Raw genomic sequence first — 21,821 nt, 5'->3', positions numbered from 1 at the left:
TTCTTTTTTCTGTTATTGCGGCTACCCTTTCTCTATACAGGATCTTGATCTTCTAGAGGTTCTTGTATATTTTAAGAACTGTGGTTCATCTTTTAATCAGTTGCTTGCTACATGAAGATGGAAACACTACTAGAAAACAGGCTAATTCCGACGGACGAGTTCCGACGGACCCATAATTCCGTCGGAAAATTCTAAATTTCCGACGGATTTTTATTCCGTCGGATATTTCCGACGGAATTGTTAAATTCGTCGGAAATCCGTCGGAAATTTCCGACGGAATATAAATCCGTCGGAATATATGTACTTTCCGACGGATTTCTCCGTCGTAAAGTAACATTTCCGACGAAATTAAAATCCGTCGGAAATTTCCGACGGAAATTTCCGTCGGAACATATTGCTTTTTAAAAAATAAAACTTTTTTAAAGTGACATAAACAAAACCCTAAATCTACCCTTATGTGCGCCGCTTCTTTTCCCCCCCTTCTCACTTTCTCTTTCTTTCCTATTCTCTCTTCTCTGTCCTCTCCTTCTCTCTCCTCTTCATTCTCCTTCCTCTCCATTTCTCGATCTTCTCTGTCCTCTCCTTCCTCTCTTCTCTTTCTCTCTCCTCTCCTTCTTCCCTCTGAATCTCTGATCCGCCTCTTCTCCTTCCTTCTCCTTCTTTCCTCTTCTCTTTTCTTCTCCTTTTTTCCTTTTCTCTGTTCGCCCTCTTATTTCCCCTTCTATGTCCGCCTGTTTCTTCTCTCCGAACACCACCGCCATTACCTACTACCAACAACAATCGACACCTAACAACCGTGCAACAACAACGGCGAGTCGGGGACCACAATAACACCGGCAACGCGCATCAACACCAACTGCACAACCACCGTCGCGAGAATCGTCAACTGCTCAAGTATTATAGATCTTGTTTTACTTTAGTTTAGATTGTAGATCTAGTTGTATTTTTTAATAAATTTCTGATTATGGTTAATTTTTCAAGTAATTGTAATATTAGTTTATAAATTTTTGAGGATTGTATATTTATTTGATTCCTTTTAATTTTTGTGGTTAATTTTATTTTTCTTTTTACTGAAATTCGATATGTTCGATCTCCTTGTTTCGACTTTGTTTTGGTTGTTGGGTTGGGATTTTGACGTTTTTTCTTTTTTTTTTTTAATTTTTGGGTTGTGATACTTTGTTTTGGTGGTGGTGGTGGTTTTAGGTGCGTGGTGGGGTGGTTTTCTTAGGTGGGGTGGTAGATCTGGCTCGTTTGTGGGGTTAGGGTTAGGTGGATAGGGGTTTTGGTGGTGTGGGTGGTGGAATAGGACGAGTTAGGAGGGCTAAGGATATGGGTTAGGGGGTTTGTGGTGTAGGCTGGTGTAGTGGCGATTGTGGGTTAGGGGGTTTGTGGTGTAGGCTGGTGTAGCGGCGGTGGTTCGATGTGGGTGGTAGCGGCGGTGGTTCGATGTGGGTGGTAAGGGTGTATTTGGTGGTTGGTGGTGGTTGATACGCCGTGCCGTGGTGGCGCGGCGTTTTTTTTTTTAATTTCTTAAAAAGCGTTTGGAAATTTCCGACCGAATTATAAATTCCGTCGGAAATTTCCGACGGATTTTCCTGGTGCTGAAAAATCTTTTTCGGCGGAAAATTCCGTCGGAAATTCTGTCGGAAAAGTGTTTCCGACGGAATTTTCGTCGGAAAAAGACAAATTTCCTACAAAGGCTTTTCCGACAACCGGTTACGACGGAATTCCGTCGGAAAGGTGTTTTCCGACGGATTTTGGGGTGGTTTCGACGGAATTTTTCCGTCGGAAATGACCCTTTTTCTAGTAGTGAAAATCAACTCATCAGTATCTCTCATCATGTGTTGCTTATTTCTTCAAATTTACAAGGGAGATGGACTCTTTGGGATGCTAGTGCTGCTTGTTAGCTTTAGGAAATTTTGACAATTACCACCTTCTGTTATGTCCATTTTAGCAATTACCACCTTCTATTTTTTTATTTGAAAATTACCACCTTCTATTTTCAAAAACATCAAAAATTACCACCTTCTTGCCCCCCAACTACCACGTGACGTCATTTTGGGCCCATTCTTTCCTTTTTCTCCCTATTTCCCTCACATTTCTCATTCCTATTTGGATTCTCATCTCCCCTTTCACTTTTTTTTTACCCCAAACCACCAATAATTGTTCGTCAATTTTGATTTGGAGGAGTGGATTGAAGTGTTTTTGATTGTTTGGGGGGAAAAAAGTGAGAGGGGGGATGAGAATCGAGTTAAGAATGAGAAATGTGAGGGAAATAGGGAGAAAAAGGAAAGAATGGGCCCAAAATGACGTCACGTGGTAGTTGGGGGGCAAGAAGGTGGTAATTTTTGATGTTTTTGAAAATAGAAGATGGTAATTTTCAAATAAAAAAATAGAAGGTGGTAATTGCTAAAATGGACATAACAGAAGGTGGTAATTGTCAAAATTTCCTTAGCTTTATTTAAGCAACTAAAGAATTTAATGTGAGTTTTTTTTACACACTTTGTTTTTGAACCAACCTTGTTTAATGGGGTTCTATGGCTCCTCATATGCATGATTTGGTTATGTAACATGCGTCATAAACACGAGCATTCGTAGACAAGATATCCCTTCACCTTTTTAACCAAAATAACTTTCACATGTCAAGAGACCTTTTTTGTAATGCTATTGGATTTTTAATTCACTCTGCAGGGATCTATCTTCCATTTCTATTTCCTTTTGTTGGGATAAAACATGAATAATTGTTGTTGTCAAACATATTGTTTATGAGAGCAGTAGTTAATGCACTGCTAGATATCATTGCCGCTGCTCTACTAGACGTCGTTGCTGCCCTGCTTGATGATGCTGATGCTACGTTGGACCTTGGACGTTGCTAATTTGCTCCTCCTTTGCTATACGGCGCTTCTCATGCTCTGCTCGACGCTATTGTTATTTTTATTGTAACCAGAGATTCCAATCACGCGCGGTATATTTAGCCCTTTGAGAAGAATTATTATCGATGTTCTTTATGCCCTATGCCGATTTGTGTAATATTTTATCAAAACTATTTGCATATGGACGATAAATGCGTTGGATGTTGTGTAGCTGTGCAATGTTCTAAACTTAAGTTGAGCTACTTTGATTTAGTGATTTACGGTAAAAAGATATTGAATTCGATGTAGAAATATAAATGTCTAATAAATTCTAAATAAGAAAATTAAAACAAAAAGAAATATAGAGTTAAAGATGGGTTTAAACATAACTTTTTAAATCAATTTAGGGAATTCAAGAGACAATTATAAAGCTTTTGAAATCAAATTGGGGCAAATATGTAAAAGAACATTTTTAGAGATATAAATGTCCATGCACTATTCATAAGAGTTTTCTTAAACTTTTTATAATATATAATAAGGTAGGGATGTTGTTGCTGCTGTTGTAATGTACTCTACTATTTTATTTTTATTTATTTATTTTTTTATTTTTCTTACAATGTACTCTACTTATAACTGTATTATATTTTGTCTTTTTGGATGAAAGTGCTATTATTGAAAATTAAGTTTATGTTTAAATTCTTTGTATATAATATAAGTGTTTGTTTATTTAATATAGAGAATTTTTTTAATTTTTTTAAAGAAAATATAAAAATTGTGACGCTTTAATGCGTCTAATTTGTTTGATGGGTAGTCAGAGCGTCACAATTTTTTTATAAAGTGACACATAAAAGGGTCACAATATTTTTACAAAGTGACTATAAAAAGCGTCAAAATATTGTGGCTTCAAAAATTTTGACGCTTTTTAGGGTCATTATGTGTACAAAAAAGCGTCATAATATACCTTATTTTTTTTTGTACGGGCGTATGTGCATTATATGTCCGTCCCATGGTCATATTTATGCATATTTGAACTAATCATCCTTATCGTTCGTCTCATTTTAAGAAACTTCTCATTGGATATATATTTTTTGAAGTTTCTTAAAATGAGAAGAATGAGAAGGGTTAAATGTGCATATATTTTAAACTAAATGTGCATAATTTATTTTTGACCTGCTACTTTATTTCAAGTTTTTGGGAAAACTAATATTTATGCACATTATGCACAAAAAAAATATGCACATTGAATTTCGGTCAAATTTTTTTGCACATTTTATCCGAAAAATATGCACGTTTAGTGGAAAAATTATGCACATTAAATCTCTATCATCCTTCTCATTTTAAGAAATTTCTCATTTGACCCAAATTATGTTGACATCAAAAATGCTTTCTTGCATGGAGATCTTACTGAAGAAGTGTATATGAAGGTTCCTCAAAGTGTGGCAAATCCAAATAATATGGTCTGTAAACTTACAAAGTTGCTTTATGGACTTAAACAAGCTTCCAGACAATGGTTTGCAAAGTTGAATACAGAGTTGTAGAAAAAGAATGATGAACATTCTAAGAATGATTATTCATTATTCCTAAAGAAATTGGAAGAGCATATTACTATTACAGTAGTATATGTTGATGATATAATAGTTACTGGTTCAGATAAGGCAGAAATTAGAAGATTCAAGGAACATCTACATACAGTTTTCAGTATTAAGGATCTAGGGGTCCTGAATTACTTCCTGGGAATAGAAGTCTCACATGTGGAACATGGAATTGTTATGAGCTAGAAGAAGAAGTTTACAAAAGAGTTACTTCAAGAGTGCAACATGGATGTTTCTACAGTTGCAAAAACTCCACTGCGTGTGAATATGAAGTTGTTAGAATAAGAAGGTTGTAGACACCTGATTGTGTCTCCCCAAAAACCAAACCCAGTGATGATTACCTTTCACGTCTTTGATTATCGAGTTAGGTGAAGAGTTGAACAGTCTCGTGGATTTCCCTTAAGCCTTGACCATTTCTAACCTTTCCTAAAATGTTTTAAGCCAAAAATCATTCATTTCGTGTCTTTAAACCCAAAATAATTCATTTCGTGTCCTTAAAATCATTCATTTCGTGTCTAATTTATAAAAACGTTCAAACCAGTTTATTTTGGTCCATAATCTGGGTCCAATAATTATATAGTTGGATGGGGCTTGAAAAGAGCTTTCCAACGATATATTATAAGCCCAAATTCGAGTTATAACGAGAAAGTTATGGCCAAAATACTAAACTGGGTCTAAACCGAGCCTTACCTACGGCCCAATGATCATGTGGAGGGTCCATTAACCTTAACCACATTCCCAAACCTATTCGGATTTATTATAAGCTTCTAGAATTATCTAGAAGGTTGTTTTGAGTCCTAAATCTATTAGGATTTATTATTAGCTTCTAGAATCCTCTAGAAGGTTCTAATTTATCCTGTTTTTGAAAAGATAAACATTTCGAATTTTATATCGGATAAAACACTTGTTTTTTTTTAATGATTTTAATTCTGATAAAATTAGAATACGTACGGAAACACGGTTAACCCAATTTTATTGGAAGTCGGATTCCGTACGGATTCTATCTTCAAAAAAACATGGAGCCCGTCGCGCAGCGATAGTACCATCACGTCGCGATGGAGCCCGTCGCGCAGCGATAGTCCCATCACATCGCGATGGAGCCCGTCGCGCAGCGATAGTCCCATCGCGTCGCGATGGACCCTGTTGCGCCGCAATGAAAGCAGTTTTATTCCGATTCGAATTTGGACTCTTTCTGATCTTTTCCCCGTTTTTTTTTCTTATAAATAGAGGTCGTTTTCCTCCGTTTTCATTCACCAACAATCATCATCTAGTCCTCTCTATAAGCTTTAAGCTTCTTCTTCTTCTCTCTCTTTCTAGCCTTAGCCCTAGCCTAAACACACCCCTACACTCATATTTTCCTAAACAAACACCATACGTCCTTTGCGAGATTTGAATACACCTAGCCAAGCTCGAAGTTGCCTAAGACCTCGACGTGAAAGGTTGATAATTCTGAGGGTTTGGTCCCAAATCTATATTTCAATTATTATTTGATTTATTTGTTTGATTTGCTACTCTTTCTTGAAGTTTACTAACGTGTGTATTGTTTTGATAGAAAGAGGTACGAGGCTTCAAAGTGAGTAGATTTACTCTCTTTACTCTTAGATTTTGATAAAGAAATCATGCTTATATTATTATAATTCCTAGTATCATGTTAGGATGCTTTTATGATTTCTAGTATCATGTTTAGGATGTTTCTTAATCGTTCTATCGATCATGTTATTACCATGTTAGGGATAAAGCTTTGATCTTTATTATTTAGTGACATGCTAGGATTTGTTATTAATCCGTTTAGTATCATGCCTAGGATCTTGCTAATAATATTTTGATGATGATGATTGTTGTGTTAATTATATGTTGCTTGATTATTTATGATTTATTGTTATTGCTTGATCACGCTCTTTCTGCAGGTTTAAAGGCAATTTGTACTTGAAATCACGCTTAATAAGATAATTAATAATTTAATTTAGTCTTAATATGATTTTAATTCAAGTGATCGCCAATAATAAATTTATTTGTGCATTAATAATCAACTAACGTAGATTAAATATGCTTAGGATAAATTTATTGAATGTATGTTGATAAAAAAGCATACATGAATATCATAAGAATTAAGTAGAAGCCTATTTAGGGTGGGTTCAATCTCTTTTAGGTTGGATTCGTACCATCATCCCCGAATATCCAGTCATGGTTTCGGACCACTATGGAGTTAGCAATCTCTGTGATCGTGAATAATGGGGTGTAACCCTCACACCCGTGAACGGTTTACAAGTTCCTAAAACTTGTTGTCGACTCTTTTATCTCTAGCTTTTTTCCCTTTGGACGCCACCGTGCTTAATTGCATGATCACAGTGGGGCTCAAAGTTGAGTGTTAAAATATTCCTTACAAAGGTGATTTATACTCTGATCCAGAACATTACAGGAAAATAGTTGGGAAATTGAATTTTCTATCACATACAAGACCTGATCTTTCTTTTTCAGTTCAGACCTTGAGTCAGTTCATGTAGAAGCCAAGGCTATCCCATGTAAAGGCTTTAAATCATGTCCAGAGGTACATATCTCATACAATGGGTCAGGGAATTCTGTTACATGCTACAGATCAGTTAATCTTGACAGCATACTCAGACTCAGATTGGACAGCAAGTCTAAATATAAGGAGGTCAGTAATCGGATATGTTCTGTTACCAGGAAAATCACCAGTTTCATGGAAGTCTAAAAAGCAATCAACTATTTTTCAAGGAGCTCAAGTGAAGCTGAGTATAGAGCAATGGCATGCAACTACAGCCTTAGAAACAACTTGGCTTGTCAGACTACTCACTGAATTGGGAGTATTGAATTTGAAGCATGTTGCCTTACATTGTGATAATCAGAGTGCAATTCATATAGGGAAAAACCTTGTATTTCATGAACGCATTAAGCATATCGATATAGACTACTAGTACTACTTCACTCAAGATAAGGTTCTAGAAGGGCTAATTGAACTGCCTTATACTCCTACAGCAGAGCAGGTAGCAGACATTATGACTAAGGTATTAGGTTCAAGTCAGCTCAGCAGGGCCGTAGATTAACAAGTGCAAAGAGCCCTATTGCACAGGGCCCCGAAATAAAAAGGGCCTTGAAATAAGAAAGAGCCCAATTTAAAAAAAGAGATATATATAATTTCGTGTACACATTATTTGTTATTAACAATCTAGTGCAGTTGGCAAGCTATTTTATATTTTGTGCATGGGATGGGGGTTCGAATCCCGTCATAACCTTTTTAAATTTTATTGGATTTTTCATTGTAATGAAGTTAGGGGCCCATTCCTTCAAATAAAATATTAGGGCTTCAAAGTTAGATCAGGGCCCCCATTTTTTTCAAGACGGCCCAGCAGCACAGCAAGCTCAAGTCCAAGCTAGGCATGTATCCTGCTACAGTCCCTAGCTTGAGGGGGGATGTTGATGATCATATAGATGATCATACTGCCAGCTCAGACGATGACTCAACAGTTTGTTATAATTTTGTTATAACATAATTGATGGCTTGTAATAATTACTTGGATGGTTGTAACAACCTGAGCTATAAATAGTTGTAATGAACAACAGCTTATCATTCATTCAATCAATGTAATTTCTTCCTCCTTTTCTCTAAATTCTCTCTCTACATTTTCTGTTCTTCACTGTAAATATCAATAATTAATGTAGCATAATACTCCGTATATAGTTTACATAAAAGCGTGATGGTACAAAACTAAAAGGGTATATAGTTTGATGGACATGTGATGTTGGGCAACATGGAGACATGGTGTGGATTATTAAAGTTAAAGATAGGTCAAAATTATACGGGAGTAAGTGAAAATCCAATGTGGAAAGTAAAATAAAGGGATTTCTTCATTATGTGAATTGATGACCTGAGAAGTGTGACTATCAAGTGGAATATGTGGACGAATTAAAAAGGAAGAAAAAGAAGAAAGGATAATTCCAAAAAAAAAAAAAAAAGAAGAAAAAGAAGAAAGGAAAAGACCCAAAAAAAAAAGAAGTCATTGCTTTATGTCTGGATCAACATTTTAAATTTGATTTGATAGGAGATTTGCGAGAGAAGAGAAAATTAAGAAAAGAAGATAAAAAAAAACTTAATGAGATTAGACAAACCTCACAAACCATGGCTATCCATTGTTTAAATTAGGCTTGGCAATCTTAAACCAAACTTGATGACCTGATTCGATTGATCCGACCTATGACCAAAAAATCACCCGAAAATAATGATCCGAAATTAACCCTAAATCTATAGTCTATCTAGCCCGATCCATCCCTGACCCAAAGTGGAATTGACTCGACCTTGACCTGATACCTGAAACTGACCTCACCTGGCTATACTCGATCTGAAGTTGACCAAATACACAAAGTGACATGACCGGAAATTGTCCTAATATTCGAAGTGACCGAACGAAAATTGCCTTATACCTTAAATTACTTGAACTGATTTAAGCCCGTATTACTTGACTCGAACAGACCCAAATCGAAAATAGCCTAAACCATACCGACTTGATTCCAAAAAAAAAATAAAAATTAATGAGTAACAATGTAATTATTATAACAATCACAATAATAAATTTAATGATTTGAGTTTGACCCAAAGCATCGATCCGAAATGAAACGACCCGACCCAAACGTGACCTAACCCGATCTTAACCCGACTCGAACTTGACCCAACTTATGGACTTGAAAATTTATCCGACCCGAACAGACTCAACTTGACTGATCATCTATTGACTTGAACTTGACCTGAAACCTGAAATGACTAGATTCGACCCAAATTGTTGCAATTTTAATTTATGTTTAAGCTAAATCAAAGGATAACATTAATTAACCCATAATTTATTACATTAATTAACCTTTCAATCAATTAAATTTAAGTAATACCTATATCGATACTTTTTTTTATTATTATTATACTAGTGATTTCAACGCATGCGATACGGTATGGCTAACCCTTTGAGAAAAATTATTACGTTGTCATTTATGTGCTATGTGTGTTTGCATAATAATTTATTATAATTATTTTCATATAGGCAATAAATGTCTTGGATATTGTATAGTTGTGCAATATTCAAAACTTTAATAGAGCTACTTTGATTTAGCGAAGGAACAGTAAAAAAAATCGAAACCTTAGTAGAGCTACTTTGGTCGTTTTGTGTATGAGGCTGGGTTAGTCAATGACTCAATGCTGGATAATAGGGTCAAATCCCACTTTCCGACATAAGGTACGACTTTGCAAACAAAAAAAAAAAAAAATTGTTTAAGGTATGACCTCACAAAAAATATTTAAAAATAAGTTTTGTCACAAAAAAAGGGGATCTATAAGTAGGCTTTTAATAAAATTTCCTAAATTAAAAGTAAAAGTGCAAGTGTAGAAATGAAATTAAAATTAAACCAAATCGTAATGACTACTCCCTCCATTTTTATTTAAGTGCCCAGTTTAACTTTGACACTATTCACATGCAGTGCTTTGACTAAAGTTTTTGCTTTATAAATAATACTTTGTATTTAAGATAGTCATATCATATGGATAATTGTAAGAATTGTCTCAATTCATACTTTTTAAATATTAATTTTTATAATTTACACTTATCAAATTATTTGTCAAATTTACAGTGACATTTATACGGATCAAAATGAACACTTAAACAAAAACCGAGGGAGTAATAATACTCTGCACATTTATAGTTTCCTCTTAAAAAACAGATTTATTCTTTGTATAAGTATAGTTCCAGTACAAGAAACGTGACTCACACACACACACAAAAAAAAAAAAAAAAAAAAAAAAAAAAAAAAAAGTAATGGTGACCCAAATAAAAATAAGATATTCTTCATCCAAAAATAAAATAAAATAAAATAAAAAAGTAAAAATAAAAAAAAGATATAAATGAACAATATATGAATCACATTGATAATGGGAAAGATATAAAGAGTGGTATATTAGTACAGCAATCAAAACTCAAAAATTCCCTCAAACTTTAAACATCCAAATTTCTATCTCCATCTCCAATTATGACATCTTCGAAGATGGATGAAGAGCTGAGAGATGCAGCAATAAGAGGAGATGTAGAGCACCTTAAAAAATGCGTAGAATCCAATAAACCCATGGAATATTACATGACGTTCTTCCCTGAAGAAGAAGACCACTCTGGAAAACATCATTACGGAAACATCTTCCACATGGCGGCAATCGAAAACAAAGAAGAGTTCATAAGAGAAGCCATGAAGATAATACCTCAGGAAGGCAAGCAGCAGCTCCTCATTCAACCAGGGGGCGAAAGGAGTAAGTGGAACCCTCTTCATGTAGCAGCCAAAGTTGGGAATGTGAAGATAGTAAAGATGTTTCTAGATGTGTATCGTTGTTTACCAACATTACCATCCGATCTTTCAAAACGACCCTGGTTATTGAAGAATTCTGATGGAAATAACCCTTGCGTTGTAGCTGTTAGTAAATATCAAGAAGAATGTGTGCTGGAAATTTATAAAATAGATACCAAGTTGCTTTCCTATATGCCTAGTCGTCGTGATTCCTCACTAGTCTATGAAGCTGTAAACAATAAGCTGAGCAAGTTAGCTTTAGAGATATTGAGGTCCTCTCATCCTATTAGTTGCGTCGGATATGATGGCTTCACTCCATTCCACTCGATTCATTATTTTATCGAACACTCAGGTAAACAAAATTCATGTTAATATTTTTTTTTGTGAGAAAACTATCTTTACAAAATCAGTTCAAGCATGATTAGCAATGAACGAATATCAAAACCGAAAAATAGTCGAACTCTTGGATTATGGTGAATTGGCAATGGTGCCTTTTTATTACAACATTTTATGCTTTATAAAATAGTTAATTACAACTTTTATTACAGGTAGTATTCACAATAATCGATTTTTATAAGATAGTTTTCACAAAATTTTCTTAAATTAAATACATTGTGGCACTTACGGCCTCAATATGAATCAAATAAAATCTTACATGAGTTCATTTTTCTTTTGATATTATTATGATGTGAACCTAATGTCTACATATAAGTATGTCGGTATATGTGTATATACAAATAAGCACACAAATATACACATATGTGCATAAACATAACATTTGAAAAAAAATTCCAATTACAGAGGAATCAGAAGAAATATTTCGAGAACTACTTCGAAGACAGCCAGAGCTAATTAAACAAAAACATAAAAATGGAAATTCAGCATTCCATTTTTGGGCGTGTCATGGAAACTTTTGGCTGTTTAAAATTCTCTTCGAATGTAAGGATATCATCGAAGATGTAAATAAGGTTTTCACAGACTTGTTATCTTCAACAAATAAGTATGGTAACAATCCATTACACGACATGGCCATGGAAAAGTCCCTGTGTACAGAAGATGCTAAAAAATTAGCAGAATTGCTCATAGATATTTACAGAAAAGAACCACCAAAATTTTCATATAATCAACATCCCTGGATAGCGAAGAATAATAATGGAGATACACCTTTGTCATTGGCCATAGCCCATAACAAAGAAAATCTCGCAATATATTTGTTGTCAGTGGATGAAAATGTAGTTATTGCAAGTGAGAAGAATGTTCTATTCTTGGCTATCGAGAATCAATGTCATACATTTGCTGAAGAGCTATTGAAGATAATTGATAACAAAAGTTGGACTCAACTTCTTTGTAATGATCAGAAGCAAAATGTCTTGCATATTGCACCAATATGCACAGGTGAGTTGACAGTCTATTTATCTATTTTTTTTTTTTTTCACTAATAACATCATCATTGGTGATAAATAAAAATGCGAACCATCTATTTGGTTTTATATTCTTTCTCATCTTTACTATCCTCTAAAACCTAAAGCAAAGAAATAACATGTTTATATGTCACGTTTTATTCATCATAAGCTGACATGGTGCTATACTAGCTACTGTACTCACTAATTCACACACTGTGCAATCTCTATATTTAATGGTTATTTGGTGAGGAATTATAAAATCACATAGGATCTCGTAAGATTCATTTTTTTTTATTTTATTTTTAGGAAAATTGGCTTAAAATAATCTCAACTATTAATAGCGTGTGCAAAATAATACAACCTCAACTATTTGCTATTAGTAGTACAACCTTTTGTACTATATATGCAATGGTACACCAGCCACCGAAAAAGGCATCTTAAGAAATATTGCGTCCATTTTTAACTATAAAAATAAATTTCTACTATCAAACAAAAGTAAATAGGGTATTTAAATTCATTATTATATTGATATAACTAGTTTCAAAAAATGTTTTAAAACAAAAATTAACATAATATTTCCTTTGTTTTTTTATGCTTACAACACACCTTTAATTTTTGACATGCTAAGCTATTTGAAAAAGTGATTAGACTATGTAAGTGGACAAATTAAGCTATAAATTTAAATTGTACCACCCTAACACGTACACTTTCTTTCTTTTTTTTCAAACATAACACTTTCTTCTTATTGGTTGTAAAATTTTTTTAATTAATTTGTCTGTTTATCTAGTCTAATATCTCTCTTAAAGTGTGTGTCATGTCAAATTAGTGTGTTATTGTAAATAATAATGTAGGAATAATGTATTTTTAAAAAAAAAGTTAATAATTGAAAAAAAAAAATAATTTAATGATGAATATGGATGAAATATTCCTCGAGATACCTTTTCTGATGGCTGGCGTACAATTTTGCACATATACTATAAAAGATGGTACTGCTGAAAGCAAATAGCTGAGGTTGTACTATTTTCCACACATTGTTAAAATCTGAAATTAGTACTATACACCCGGGTGCACCATGCACATGGTGCACCTGGGTGAAATTGATGCTGCGTGATAGTTTTTGCATGTGTTTCCGTAATTTAAGGGATTGTGAAGAACATTCCATATTATTAGTTTCCAAAATTACTCCATCTACATTCTTCCATTATTTTCAAATATTTTAGAGAGAGAAAATTAGAGAGAAATTTAGAGAGAGAAATTATCGGCGATTTACAGAGAATTTCAGAGCAATTTTCTCAATTTTAATGGCGTATCAATCAGAATTTCGACATGATTCTGATGCTAGATTTGTTGATGATAACGATGGTGATGATGATGATGATGATGATGATAATGGAGGTGAATTTGAAGATATCGTAAATAGAGACGAAGGTAATTTTTGTTGAATTTTTGTTTTGATTATATGAATTGTGAAATTATGAAAAATTAGGTTGAATTTGATTGTAGATTTAGTTGATTGATTGTTCAATTGATTGTAATTGTGTTGTTTATTTGTTTATTATAGGTTTTTTTTTATTGTAATTGCTGGATGTTGAAGATGAAGTTCTTTTTATATTTGGTCATGTTCTTTATTTTATTGATTTGGTCATGTTCATAGTGTATATGTTTGTTTTATGATACATGTTCTTTTTCATATGAGTTATGTTCTTTTTATGATGCATGTTTTTTTTTAAATATTCATGTTCTTTTTATGATACATATTCTTTTTTTTTTTTAATATTCATGTTCTTTTTATGATACATGTTCTTTTTTTTCTTTTTTTTTTAATTTTTTTTATTTTATTATTATTTTTTAATATATAATTGCCAGACGTTGAAGATGAAGTTCTTTTTATATTTGGTCATGTTCTTTATTTTATTGATTTGGTCATGTTCATAGTGTATATGTTCATTTTATGATACATGTTCTTTTTCATATGTTATGTTCTTTTTATGATACATGTTCTTTTTTAAAATATTCATGTTCTTTTTATAATACATGTTCTTTTTCATATGTTATGTTCTTTTTATGATACATGTTCTTTTTTAAAATATTCATGTTCTTTTTATAATACATGTTCTTTTTTTAAATATTCATGTTCTTTTTTTAATATTCACATGTTCTTTTTATATTTGGTCATGTTCATAGTGTATATGTTCTTTTTATGATACATGTTCTTTTTTTAAATATTCATGTTCTTTTTTTAAAGAACTTTTGAAATGACTTTTACCCAAAAAGGTGGGCCATGTGTCAGTTATTTTCCGAAAAATCCGAAAAAAACTTACTCCACTTTTCCATTTCACGCGTTCTTTTTATCAAACCCTTTATGTTCTTTTATTAACCCATGTTCTTTACAATCCTTCTTAATGTTCTTTCCGCCTTTTTTAATTTGCGAGGGGTCTGCGTTTTATGTTTTGGCGTATGTCGTTTTGATCGGGTGCACCATGCGCATGGTGCACCCGGGTGCACCAACCAATAATTACATTGTTAATAGTTGAGATTATTTTAAGCCAATTTTCCTTTATTTATTATATTTTTTGGAGTTGTAATGGCTACCCAACTTTTGTAGTTGGTTTTTTTTTTTTATTCTAATCCCTTTGTTAGTAATCTTGGTATTTTAACTTTTTTTTTGTCATAAAAACATTCAAAGAAAAATTTGTAAAAATTTGTAAAAAAAAAAAAAAAACCCTTTTAAATGCACCATTTTGTGACAAAAATACTTTTAAAAGCTTTATCGTAAAAAAAAAACCCAAATTTAAAAAAATTTCGTTTACAGAAACCTAGTACCACGAATTCACTTAATTAACCTCTAATCTCTTCTAAATACTTTCTAACTCTCACTTAACTATTTAATAATTAAATTGCCGCTAGGGGACGGGGAAAGGGAGGAAGGTGGCTGAGCAAGTGGTTACAGTGGTAGTGGTGGTTTTTTTTAAAAAAATTTTAAATTTATTTAATTATTAAATAGTTAAGTGAGAGTTAGAGAGTAATTAGAAGAGATTAGAGGTTAATTAAGTGAATTAGTGGTACCAGTTTTCTTTGAACAAAAAATTTTAACTTTGGGTTTTTTTTACGATAAAGGTTTTAAAAGGTTGCTTTTTGCAAAATAGTGCTTTTAAAAGGTTTTTTTTTGACAAATTTTTCATATTCAAATAGGAAGTTAGAAAAAAATGGAGAGAATATCATCCAAATATTAATTTTACACGGAGTATATTTTTTACTTATTGCTCCCTCCACTTTTTAAATTGATAAATTTTTCTTATTTAATCCTCAATTTTTTTTAAGTGACACATTTGTAATTTCAAATACTAAATTTTTATATGAGTAATTTTCGATAATTAATAATTAAAGATACTAACAATTGAATTTATGCATGGCATTTTTCAGTGTGTTAACTAAAAAAGTACACAAGAGTGAAGTAAAATACAATATAAAGTTAGGCTTCATATGCGTACATTGTTTAATTACAAGTGATTTATATATAAATTATTAAATAGAAATTCTTCTTGAAAAGCAGAAAAATTTTGTGCACAACTAATTGAAGGACATCCAGAATTAATCGGAAGAGTTGATAAAGAAGGATCCACAATTATTCACAGTTGGATAAAAAGTGACAAATGCAAAGATTGGTTATTTAATCTCATGTTGGAGAGCAAGTGGAAATTAATGTTCGTCAAACTTATTGATATTAAGGATTACAATTACCAAAACAATCCTTTTCATGTTGCTGCAACTACCACTCATGAAGCAACAATTCAGAATGTACGACTGCTTGTAGAAGCTTACAAAAAAAACATACTTAATTGGGGCGCAAATGGTTTTAATCGATTGCCATGGTTTGAAAAGAATAAAGAAAATGAAGGACCTCTGCACTTGGCATTACGCCAAAAACGTGAAGATCTTGCACTATACATATTGTCACTACTAAAGGATGATCAAACTGCAGAAGAACTGCTAGATTATTACAAGCCAGAGCACTCTACTTTGTTTCTTTCTATACAATACAATTGCTCTCAAGTAGCGGAAGCCATACTGGGAAAACTGGATAAGGGAAGCCGAACCAAGTACCTTAAGACTTACTCAGATGGTCGAAACATATTGCATCTGGCTACAGGCTTAGCAGGTAAGATTATTATTTGTTGCAGTTTACTCAATTAGTCACTTAAATTATTCAAATATGTAGATGCATATTATTTTTTTTTTCTTTCCTTCATAGAATATTTTTAGCACTTATTATGACACATTTTGCTAAATTTAGACGTATGTTATTGCATTGTTCACCATCAATTGTTATTTTGCCACAAATTAGATGAAGAAATGGAGAGATTTCATTGTCGTGTCAATTAATTTAATTTTGTTGGCATAATACATCGTATGTTTTCATAGTGTATATTTTTTTTCGCTGTCATAGTTTCACATTGTTTTTTTTTTTGTTGATCCAATTCAATTGAAAATTGATAACTTTAATTAAGAAAAGAAAATTCAATGGAAATGAGACTTTTATTGGAGACAGACTTAAGGAATATGATTCTTATATTTTTGTAAAATGTAAAAGCAGATGAAACCTTCGGGACATGGCTAGTAAACAATGCACCAGAATTCATCACCCTAAAAGACAATTATGAACAATCAGCTTGGGATAAAGCGTATGAACTTGGTCCTGCATGGTTTATAAAAGCGGTTTTGGAAAAAGATTCAACAGTGTTCAGTAGCGAGCCCCTAGCTTGGAAAAAAGCATGTGAGAATGGTCATGTCTCAGCTCTTCGTGCCTTCATCGACTATAATCCGGGAGCGTTTCGAGATCTTTGTATTGAATATAAGGATTCTCCTTTACATCATATAAAACTTTCAAGTTTAACAGACTATGAAGAGTTTCTCAACATTCCACGCATGAAGGATCTAATTAATCTTCAAGATTCTCAAGGTGTTACACCTTTACACAAAGCAATACAAAATGAAGACTTATTCTTGAGTGAAACTTTACTCAGCATTGATAAGATTAGCTATGACATCAAGGATGATGAAGATAATTCTGCCATAGATCTATTGGCTCAAAAATGCGTTGACAACCAGGCATGGGTATTATTTCTCTCTAGTAAAATTTGCAACTTAAGATTCATTTTATTACATGTTAGATGATGCTTCTTTCACTAAAAAAGGAAAATTTGATAATTACCACCTACAATTACAGTTGCTTTAGTAATAACCACCAACAGTTCTTGAAAATTTGTCTAGAAGGGACATATATGTTCACTTATTTGTTTGAAAGGACCTTATAAATTTAGGGGCTGTTTGGTTTATCAAAGGGAAAGGGAATGACTTAATTAAACAAAGGGAATGGAAAAGAATAGAATGTAATTCCCTTTGTTTTGCAATGTTGTTTGTTTTATACAACAATAAAATCACAACCAACCCATACAACCACCACAAAAACTACCAATTCACTTCTCCTTTCCCTTTTTCTCCGGCCACTGTGAATATTCCAACCACCCAGTCACCCCACTATTTTGTTGTTTGGGGGGACCTTGATGTCGGAATCCGGCCATTGACTATTTTCCTCCGGCGTTGACCTCACACGTGATTGTCACGTGACCTTAAAAAATGACCATCCCCTTACTTTTTTCAACGTTTTCCCCCCATTTCCCCATTTTTGCCCAAATTTTCCCCTAAACACTCTCTCCCCTCAAAATCGTGGGTTCCAAGCCCTAATACTTTCAATTCTCTGTTCAAAATTCGACCAAATTCATTCCATTACTTCAATTAAGTACTTTTTGCACCAGGTAATAAGATCAATGTTTGCGTTTTTTGTCTTCAATTTCCTTGTAATTGAAATAGTCTGCAAAATTAGAGTTTTTAATGTAATTGCTTCTCAATCAAATTTTGTGGTTTTGTTTGTTGAAGCGTAATTTGTGGACTTTGTGGACTTCTCAAATTTTGTGGTTTTGTTTTTAAGCATAATGAGCTGCTGTTAGGAGCTTTGTGGACTTGGAAAAGGATAAGGAAATAGATCTAATGTTTTGGGGAAAGAATTTGGGGAAAAAGGGGGAAATGGAGGGAAAACGTGGAAAAAAGTAAGGGGAGGGTCATTTTTTAAGGTTACGTGATAGTCACGTGTGAGGTCAATGCCGGAGAAAAAAAGTCAATGGCCGGATTCAGACCTCAAGGTCCCCCTAAACAACAAAACAGACTTATAAGGTCATTTCCCACCACTTTAAATTTATAAGGTCCTTCCAGGCAAATAAGTGAGCAAATATGTCCCTTCTAGACAAATTTTCCTTAATTTTATTTTACCACCAATAATTCTTCATAACATAAAAAATCACCACCTCTTTTCTCAAACTCTCCAAAGTGACGTCATGGTGGACCCTACTAACAATTTTCCCTCACTTTTTCCTCGATTGTCACCTCTGTTCTTCCCTCTTCTTCCTCTCTTGGTAGTTATTACTAAAATAAATATTTTTCTCTTTATTTTTATTATTTCGTTGTAACCCAAAAAGATAAGATATATTCAAGCTTTGAATATCAATTTCATGTACACAACTTTAATTGAATTAATTTTGTTAGCAATAATTTATGTGGAATAGCATATATACGAAGTTCATTTTTTTTTTTATTTTTTTTTTTTTAATGTCACATTGTTGCTTTTCATTTGTTGTTGCTTTGGAGCTAGCTAGAAATGAACAGCAATACTGAATCATTGCAGGACCGAATGTGCAAAAGAATTGGACTTGATCCAAAGATTAAAACAACATACTTTCAAACTAAGACGAATTTGTTAGATGTGCGAAATTCTTTGTTTGTGGTAGCTGCTTTACTGGCCACTATTACATTCACTGCTGGGTTCACTCTTCCTGGTGGATTTACTCAAGATACCGGGGAAGCAATTTTGGCAAAAAAGGCAACTTTTTTGGTGTTTTTGGTATCTGATACAATAGCCCTATTTTTTTCAATGTTGGTGTTGATTTGTCTCATATGGTCCATGGTCTATGATTCAAGTAAATCATTGATATTGATTGATCGGAGTATGGTGTTACTCCGTTTGGCGCTAAATTGCACATTATTGGCGTTTATGACGGGAGTCTACATTGTCATAGCACCAAAGTCACTGTGGGCAGCTGTCCTCATCATTGTCATCGTGAGCTCTCTCATTGGAATTTCAATCAACAAGACTCTCTTGTACAATGCTCTAGAGTATCTAGACAAGTTATTCCCTTCTCCAAGTAAGATGTGCATCGATCGATTTCGTGTGATGGAATTGGTAAGCTTTTTGTTAAAAAAAAAAGTTGTACTTTGTATTAAATTCTTCTATCTTTGAAAACAATAATCTCGCTTAAATTTAATCCGTGGTTAAGGCTAATGTGTGGATTTTATTATAAACATTTGAGTTTGAAATGGCGTGAAAACTATAAACACCTAAATGTAGTACAATGTAATTTCAGCTAGAAGTCTTGTATTTGTGTACTTGATAAGTTGAAAATTTAGCTATTAAAAAAATATTAGAAATACTGGAGAAAGAGAATATAGAATGTAGAAAAATAGATTAAATTGCAATAAACATTTCTCTTTTTTTTTTTTTTTTTTTTTTTTTGACGGGTGCAATAAACATTTCTTACAGAAAAGAAACGTTTTGCACCCTTGGAAAAGCCACTTTAAGCCATTTTTTTGAAAAATATTACAACTAATGTCTACAAGTCTACGATATACAGTAGTATGCATGTAAAATACTAAAATTATTTGAATAATTGATGAGTCTTGTTTATTTCTCCTAGAATATAAAGAAGCTAAGCTAATGCATGCACATCTATTACATAAATCAATGTTTGGATTGCAGGGGTGCGTCCCTAAGAATGAGTAGAGCTCGTGCTTAGTTTTCGATACCGGAGTTCGAACAAAGGCCATCGATTTGAGTTTATTTATTATTTATTTATTTATTTGGTTTAATAAAGGTAAGGGTTGGTTCTTTTTTTTTTTTTTTTTTTTTTTTTTTTTTTTTTTTTTTGGTTGTTGTTGTTGTTGTTGTTGTTATAATCCATTTTTCAACTTGATTATGCTCATCTTATTTCCACTTATTTCATAATGTGTAAGTTTATTACAGGACTATATATAGAGGCATTTTTTTCGTTATCCTCTTGATTTAAAAATGAGATGTTGGTATGATGTACTTCATAGTGATTGTAGACATGAACTGCGTCGTGATTACTACTTTTTGATGCTTTAAAAGACATTTGGTTCATAGATTTTAGGTACGAGGTATTGTTGGAGTTTTGCTAATCTTTGTAATGCAAATCGGAGTGTTGTTAAGTTAGTGTGGTTACCTTGGTGCCGATGTGTGCAAGGAGCTAGCGAGAAGAGATGTAGCACGCAAGATTAGTGAGCCACGCAAGGACGAGCTACCAAGGGAGCTATAGCTCGCTGCTAGCAATGGCTTGCAGCAGGTCGAGCTATAGCTCGCATGCGAGAGAGCTAGAGCTCGCTGCCCAGAAAGCCTACGGCAGGGCCGAGCGAGAGCTCTCATGCAAGAGAGCTATATCTCACTGACCAGAAAGCCTACGGCAGGGTCGAGCTAGCGAGAGCTCTCATGCGAGAGAGCTATAGCTCGGCCGTGGGTTTGGGCTTTGTGTGGAAGGCTTGCCTTGCTTTGTTTATTTTTTTTTCTTCTCCTATAAATACTACTCCTTAACTCTTATTTCATATATACGTTATTTTCATTATTGAAAACCTAAACACACAAACACAAACCTTCCCTTTGAGATCTGAACAGTTCTTGAGTAATTCCACTCTTCAAGTTCGCGTACAGGAATTACGGGGAGAGTTGTGTTAACATTGGGGGGCGTGCGTCATCAGGAAACTTGTACCGGTGGTGGCGTATTTCGCTTCTAATGCAGTAGATTTTGTTCTGCGGCACAACTGTGTTATTGAGATCTTCAATCAAGTATTTTCCCTTCATCTTCTATATTTTGTTATTGGAATCGACAGGTATTTTACCAACAATTTAGAAGCGAAATTGTATATTATTTATACTGTTGATTCCTGAATTAATCAATTCGAGATGGAGATTATAATGATTCGGACAATTATATTTGGATCAAGAAAAAAAAAAGGGATATTTGTTGCGAATAATTTCGATAATATAAGTCGGTTAATTAAGGAGTACTTATCCTCACTGATTTGAAGAGTGTGCCGTCAAATTGAGTTTTGATATTGGAGCTTAATTAGGCTTCAAGAATATATGCCGACATTGCCGAGTTAGACCAAATTGCTATCAAGTTGGAGGATTAAATTTTTATTGGTTAAATAAAAGATTAATGGCACTCACCTGAATTGGTTTGATGGGTTAAGTATTGGCGCATAGCGTCTATATGTTTTAGAAACATATAGGATGGTAAAATGTACCACTACAACATAATAGGTGGTGGTAGGTATTTTAGGAGAAAATAATCAACAACAAAGGATTGCAAAAAGTACCACTACATGCATAATAGTACACAAAAAATACTATTAAGATAACTTATATTTTAATGATACATTATACATGCATAATAATACACAAAAATGTACCACTGTAAAAAAAACATCAAATGAAAAAAAAAAACACCCCATAATAC

General features: G+C 33.3%; 1 protein-coding gene across 1 annotated transcript; it reads left to right on the top strand.

The window, feature by feature from the left end:
• The first annotated feature begins 12,409 nt into the window (after window positions 1-12,409).
• Window positions 12,410-20,206, top strand: LOC145605205 (uncharacterized). The gene is made up of 5 exons (XM_081661243.1): window positions 12,410-13,608; window positions 15,734-16,339; window positions 16,775-17,295; window positions 18,920-19,474; window positions 20,048-20,206. Exons 1-5 carry the CDS (start codon window positions 13,482-13,484, stop codon window positions 20,069-20,071), a joined length of 1,833 nt encoding a protein of 610 aa, XP_081517369.1. The 5' UTR covers window positions 12,410-13,481; the 3' UTR covers window positions 20,072-20,206.
• Window positions 20,207-21,821: the final 1,615 nt, after the last annotated feature.

Source organism: Chenopodium album, chromosome 22 (assembly GCF_948465745.1).
Source record: "Chenopodium album chromosome 22, dcCheAlbu1.1, whole genome shotgun sequence".
Lineage (NCBI taxonomy): Eukaryota > Viridiplantae > Streptophyta > Magnoliopsida > Caryophyllales > Amaranthaceae > Chenopodium > Chenopodium album.
This window is presented reverse-complemented; position numbering and strand designations above follow the sequence as displayed.